Source organism: Musa acuminata, chromosome BXJ2-5 (genome assembly GCF_036884655.1).
Source record: "Musa acuminata AAA Group cultivar baxijiao chromosome BXJ2-5, Cavendish_Baxijiao_AAA, whole genome shotgun sequence".
NCBI lineage: Eukaryota > Viridiplantae > Streptophyta > Magnoliopsida > Zingiberales > Musaceae > Musa > Musa acuminata.
Window position 1 is genome coordinate 4,131,441 of NC_088342.1, and position 6,290 is coordinate 4,137,730.

At 42.9% G+C, this 6,290-nt stretch overlaps 2 protein-coding genes across 3 annotated transcripts; one reads left to right on the top strand and one right to left on the bottom strand.

The window, feature by feature from the left end:
* On the top strand, positions 1–1,408 carry LOC103984028 (BRI1 kinase inhibitor 1). Its single transcript, XM_065108112.1, has 2 exons — positions 1–126; positions 283–1,408. Exon 2 carries the CDS (start codon positions 347–349, stop codon positions 1,184–1,186), a length of 840 nt encoding a protein of 279 aa, XP_064964184.1. The 5' UTR covers positions 1–126; positions 283–346; the 3' UTR covers positions 1,187–1,408.
* A 2,538-nt stretch (positions 1,409–3,946) lies between these two features.
* Positions 3,947–5,696, bottom strand: LOC103984029 (uncharacterized). Of its 2 annotated transcripts, XR_010486818.1 has the most exons (3): positions 5,090–5,693; positions 4,673–4,926; positions 3,947–4,483 (listed from the first exon to the last, which is right to left on the bottom strand). XR_010486818.1 is itself a non-coding variant. In XM_009401428.3 (2 exons), exons 1-2 carry the CDS (start codon positions 5,534–5,536, stop codon positions 4,888–4,890), a joined length of 486 nt encoding a protein of 161 aa, XP_009399703.2. In that variant the 5' UTR covers positions 5,537–5,696; the 3' UTR covers positions 4,518–4,887. The 2 variants fall into 2 exon arrangements, 1 of the variants encoding a protein (XP_009399703.2); XM_009401428.3 differs by lacking the exon at positions 3,947–4,483 and having other exon boundaries at positions 4,518–4,926; positions 5,090–5,696.
* Positions 5,697–6,290: the final 594 nt, after the last annotated feature.

Below are 6,290 nucleotides of genomic sequence, written 5' to 3' on the forward strand. Positions count from 1 at the left end.
AGAAGATGCGTTTTTTCCTTCTGATCGCTGCAATGCGGACTTCCCGTGGCACAATTTCCACAAAGGAACACTTCAACGAGCCTTGTTCTCAGATCCAACAGTTGACTCTAATTCTTGTTTTGTAAGGTTTAGGGTTCACCAACTGATAATAATCTCCGCTTTCTAGTAGTCAATACTTAATATAAATCTATATCCGTGACACTTTTTATTCTTCCGATTTCTCATGAAAGGCAAGATAAAGTTTGATGCTTATCTATGTATGTCACGGTGGAGTATGGACAGGGAACGCTCGAGGATCCAAGTATATATCTCATCCAAACCTCTATCTACCGGCATAGTCTGGGCCATGGACACACCGCAGCATCGAGAGGAGAGGGTGAAGGATTCTACCGAAGACCAGGCTTCTTCTCCTCCGCCTCCACCTTCATCAGCGGCAGCTTCCCCTTCTCACGAGTTCTCCTTCACCATCTCCTTCCAGCCTCCTTTGAGCTCAGCAGCCGACACCCTCAAGAACGGCAACAGGTCCACGCCCGCTTCCTTGGTCGACTTCGCCCCCGCCGACGACATCTTCCTCCATGGCCACCTCCTCCCCCTCCACCTGCTCTCACACCCGGCCAGCCCTCCCCGCCCCTCCGACATCACCTTCGAGAACATGAGCCTCCCCCTCGAGCACGTCGACAGCGAACGGAGCCTGAGGTACCACGCCGACGATCACCACCAGCACGACGACACCGGCAAGAACAAGGAGCGAGCTAAAGCCAAGACCTTCTCTTCCTTCTTCGGCCTCGGGAAGCTGCGGAAAAGGTATGAGCAAAACGGAGAGAAGGAGGAGGACGCCAAGAAGAAGAAGAAGGGGTTCGACATGAGCCGGCTTCTGAAGAAGTACGCGAGCCTGATGGAGCCGCTGTTCTCCTTCAAGGGGGAGAAGGAGAAGAGCGACCCCCACCGGAGGCCTTACTCCTTCTCCGGCCACTCCAACCGCAAGGAGCAGGACGGGTGGCGGCGGAGGAAAGGGCAGTTCTCAGCTCCGGCCTCCACCCGGACGTCGCCGACCAACAGCGGCCTCCTCTCTGCCACGTCCATGACGTTCTCTTCCTCCGACAACAGCACGATGGAAGAGTTGCAGAGCGCGATCCAGGCGGCCATAGCACACTGTAAGAACTCCATTGCTTCCAAGCAGAGATGAGAAACGTAGATGCTGAGATGGGGAAGTAAACGTACAGTGTAAAGAAATGATGGCAAAGTAGAAACACGCATGACGGGCTGTACATAGATGGAGGTTTGTCTCTGTGTTAGCCATTTCTTTCAACAGCCAATTCAATCTGCGTTGGATTACCTTTGTTCTTATCCATGTTCCATCGTGCATAAAAGAACCAAAAGAAAATTATCTCTCTGTTACCCAATTCAATCTGCTCTTCCATTTCTAATCTTTCTTAGAAGAACTTTTATGTCTTTTAAGGAATTCATTTTTCTCAAGAGACAAATTCAATTGATTTATGAAATTTATTGAAACCAGCTTAGTGTTTGAATCATGAGAGATAGTATCAGAATACTGTATATTTCATGTTAACTCAGGTCGTAGATTACAAGTCGAATGTGGATTCGCCAATAATTGTGTGCTATGTGAAGCAGAGGCAATCAGACTTTGGAGCTTTACTCCAGTAGGATCATCAGAAACCATGAGTGATATCAGAGTCTTTTCTTGGGTGTTAAGATGGTAGAGAAACCTAAGATGAATCAGCTCCCACCTAACTGAGTTATATGTGAAGGTAATGATGAGAGATGTGACTGCTTGCCCTTCAATTGCCCATTTGCTAGAGTCAGAGCATCATTTGCTTTAACACAGGCATGAATGGAATTAGTTTTGTCAAGGATTATGATTCATCATTCTATCATAGTAAAAGTATCTGTGATTGTTTCTTGCAGTTCTCATTGTTTGTCTGCAAGGAAAAGGATTTCCAGACAACTCTTTGAAAGATGGGAAGGAGGACAGAGCAGCTACTTTTGTATCTGTCACTCAAAAACTTTTTAGAGAATCATCTTTGTCATTTTATTCTTATAAGACACACAGATACACCAATCAAAAGTTAATGTTTGGTCGTATAAGCCATTCTTTTAAATTATGTATATATTATTATTAACTCAAACACTGTTAAATTTCGGATTTTGAATATTGAAGTTACAGTCAAAATATTATTTGCACTTTGCTGACCAGTCAGTGCAAAGTTTCTCTCCTCGTTCTTCTCCATCCCTTAATTTCCCTGAAATGTAATGGAAAGAGATCATCTTATACCAAAACAAATCATTTTGATGATCATTGATACATGGCAGTCTAATGTTGAAGGAGATGTGAACTCATTGAGACTGCTAAGGACAACCCAACTTTGATACTGTTGTGGAATGGCTTCTCAATTGTAGTTTGATGAACACAGCCTACACACAAATGAGTCAAACCTATTTGTTAAAGAGCTTTTCATCATACCAAAAAAAAAAAAACTGGAAAAGAAAAGAACAGAAGAAGAATGCTGAAACTGAACTTTGTGCTGAAGCACATCACTTGCTGTGTATTGACTACCGTTTTGAGAATGTAGGTTGGTTGATGTGGTTGGGAGAGGCAGAAATGGTGGCTTCTTAATTGAATAGGTTCAACAGGACAGACAGAGTGCATAAAGATAGCCTCGAGGACAACTCTAAACATGAAAGATTTGGAGTCGTCAATGTGCTTAGGCATAAACAAACAAAGAGATTAAATGCTCTGCTCGAGTGTTTAGTGACAGAACCATGGATCTACAACTAAGCCACAGTAGAGATGATGGAGTAATAGCTCAGGAACAACCAGACATGGTAACACAGGAGAAACAATTCAATTAGGTGGTACACCAGGATGATTGCAGCCACTTGGTGGACTGCAATCATGCAGCCTTGCTGCTGGATTTGGACCTTGGTACATAATGGAGCCAGCCAGCCATGAATTGCTGGTGTGTTCTCTGCACCTGTTCCTGCCAAGCATTCCTCCCCTGTTATGATACATGGAAGTTTAGGATTTGAAGGGGCATACCCCAGTCCAGTAAAGATCAAACACATGATTAGAAGATGGTGGGTGATTTAAATCTCACTACCAGGGAGAGAGCATTGAGGACATCCTCATTGAAGTAGCTAAAGCCAAGGAACATTGTTCTAGATCTGCATAATGAGGTAAGTCTTAGTCCAGCTGAGAAATGTATCAACATTTTTCAGTTGATATTTTTCTTGAAGAAAGAAACCAGCAACTTTCCTGAAAAGGTCCTCCATCAATCAGAGGATTAGATCTGATTTAACTACTCATCACTGCCAGAAATAGGTTTTTTTTCCTTAATCTATGAAAGGCATTAAGCTCTCAAAAACAACCAAAAGATGATTCCATCATAATGCAGTTCTTCCATTGTGGTGCCATGTAAAAGATGTACAGATACAGAAAAGCACCAAAGAGCTTCATCCAGTGTCACAAAATTGATCCATTTATACAAGTCAAAGCCATCAAGGATGCCCAATGGAATTGTTCTCCAAATGTCTGCAATTAGGTGGCCATTTCAACAAAAATCTAGATACCTTAGACCTCTCTAACAAGACTGCTAAATTGCTATGATTCTATTATGATAATCTTGGAAAAAGGTCAGCTGTGAGATGGTAGTGATACTTGTAATGCATGCAACCATGTGTATCCTCAGAAGGTGATTAAGATTAATAGTGTTGTGTCTACAGGCTTCACATGGAGGAAGGCAGCAGTTAGAAATGTTGGCTGTCACCCCTCATTTATAGATCTTGAAGATATAGGTTATGTGATCATCATGCAACATTAAAACCATTCAAACCAACAACAAACTGACCTGAAATCAATAGCAAAGATATATTTTTTTTTTCTCTTTTTTTGTGATGAAATAGCAGATGAACACCTACTGTTTCCAACAAGCTGAAACATTTGTCAGTAATGTTCTTGATGAAAATGAGCTCACTCTGTTCTGTACTTTTGTGTTGCATTCTTCTTCTGTCCAAAGCCTGCTGAAGTGTTCAACTTTATATAACTTATTTTTGTTCCAAATAAAACCATTGCCATCAAGGAAAAAAGATTGAGCTCATTTCCCAAGTGACTCCCTTTGTCTTAGTTTCCAGAGATCAGAACAGTACTGGTCATTTTCCTCACTCATTACCCACCAGTTCTTGTCTTCTTTGCCATCAGCCACACTGTGAGCTGATAACAAGAGGAAGCGACACTCTTAAACGAACATTGCATTGGAGATGGGAAACACAGTCAAAAACTTAAAATGAACTCCTCAGTCTTTGTCTCTATTCTCTTTATCACAACTCGAACTCAAGGACAAAGGCACATCTGTTCCCCAACCGAGTGGAACCAAACAAGAAAGGAGGAGATAAAAAGCCACAGAAGGAGCCTCCTCATCTGTACAGATCTGAACTCAGATTCAGCATCACACAATTGATTCCCCAGCTGTAAACATTTTGTACAAAAAGGATAAGGAAAATGAGAGAAAAACAGGAAGCAGACAGCTAAACACCATCCTGGTTGAAAGTACAATTAATTCCTTCACATAATACACAAATGGATTAATATGCTAGAGAGAGAGAGAGAGAGAGAGAGAGAGAGAGAGAGAGAGAGAGAGAGAGAGTTAATGCCAACCTAGAAGCCGCTCACAGACAAACCACAATTAGCTAGCTTTTCCATTACTCCCTACTAGGAAAAACAAAAGGAGTGTTTTCCTTCAAATCCCAGTACCTACAAGTCATCACCACTCTCCACCATAAGAACCACAGCTTCAACAAGATGAAGAAGAAACACTGAACACTGCTGCAACGTCTGTCTTTGCCGCTTTAGCACCTTCAACAGTCATCACTTCAGGTACTAAAATTGGCTTCGCCGTGCCCTCGTAGTTCCTGTAAAGTAAGTATATGTTATGCAGGTGCAACAGAACTTAAAGATTAAGGTACTAAATGCCATCAAATTTCTTCATATATCATGTGATATTATGAGTTTCGAGCATATTTCCTACAGGCAAATGCAAAATTTAAGATGAAGTATAGAACGAATCAAATTAACCTGTGTAGGCTTGACGGGAAGCTCGTCTTCGTTCTTCTTATGGCTCTTCTTTGCCACCACCTCCGATGCTGCTGCCCCGGCCGAGCTGCAATGAGACTTCTTCAGCCCAAGGAGCTCCTTCCACTTGATGGTTCCTCTCGGCGGCCGCTCCAACTGGACCCCGTCCTCGTCGTTGGCCCTGAGTTCTTCCCTTAAGGTGGTGATCCGCTGCGGCCCGCCTTGGTGGCTGTCCCTGAAAGGAAGCAACCGGCCCTTGAAGAAGAGCTGATCCGCGTCGATCATCGAATGGCTGCCCACCGCGAACTCGAAGTTGGGGTCAGGCGGCGGCCCGGGGGTGCGCGTCGCCGGCGGCTCCACGGCGAAGTCACTGGAGAACGAGATGCGTGGCGCTGCCGGCATGCCACAGAGGCTTTGGTGATCCGAGTTGAACATGTTGATGCATGCCATCACAAGACAACTCCTCTCCTTTTCGCCTTATACTTCCTCTGCCTCGACGTGTGTGTATGGATCAAGCAATGGCCACCACCAAGCAAGCGAAGAAATGGATGCAGTAGATGTGGACACTCCTGCCACTACTCGTCCTGCCTATATGCTTGTTCCTGTAAAACCATATATATATACATATATATATATATATATACATATGTATATATGCATATATATATATATACATATATATATATACATATATATATATATACATATATATATACATATATATATATACATATATATATATACATATATATATATATATATATATGTATATATATATATATAACAGAGAGAGAGAGAGAGAGAGAGAGAGAGAGAGCTGATGGTTCTCTCATGGTGGCGTTGCATGCACTGTCGAATGCCTTTAGTGTGGCATCTACATCTGTCCAATACTGTTAATTAACAACCCTCTCTCCATCGTGACTCAGTTCAATAAAGATGGAGTACTAAATCTGAAGGGAAGGGATGGAGAGAGGACGGGGGTGCGTCTCTACTCTACTGTACCATGAACGCACAAGAAGCTGCCACCTTTGGTGCGTCTCTCTGTGGTCCCTCGTCCAAAAGAAACATTGAGGTGTCGGTGGAATTGCTGCAGAGTTTACATCTGCTCATATATCTGCATCTAATTGGTCTTTGATTTAGTAGTTGCATATATTACATTGCTCAAACGCTCAGAACATTTGAGCATTCTTCTACTGATCTTTAA

Coding starts and splice junctions, on each gene's coding strand:
- LOC103984028 (XM_065108112.1), top strand. CDS start 347: ATGGACACACCGCAGCATCGAGAGGAGAGGGTGAAGGATTCTACCGAA.
- LOC103984029 (XM_009401428.3), bottom strand. CDS start 5,536: ATGGCATGCATCAACATGTTCAACTCGGATCACCAAAGCCTCTGTGGC. Junction 4,927..5,089: donor TTCCCGTCAAGCCTACACAG/GTTAATTTGATT, acceptor CTTACTTTACAG/GAACTACGAGGGCACGGCGA.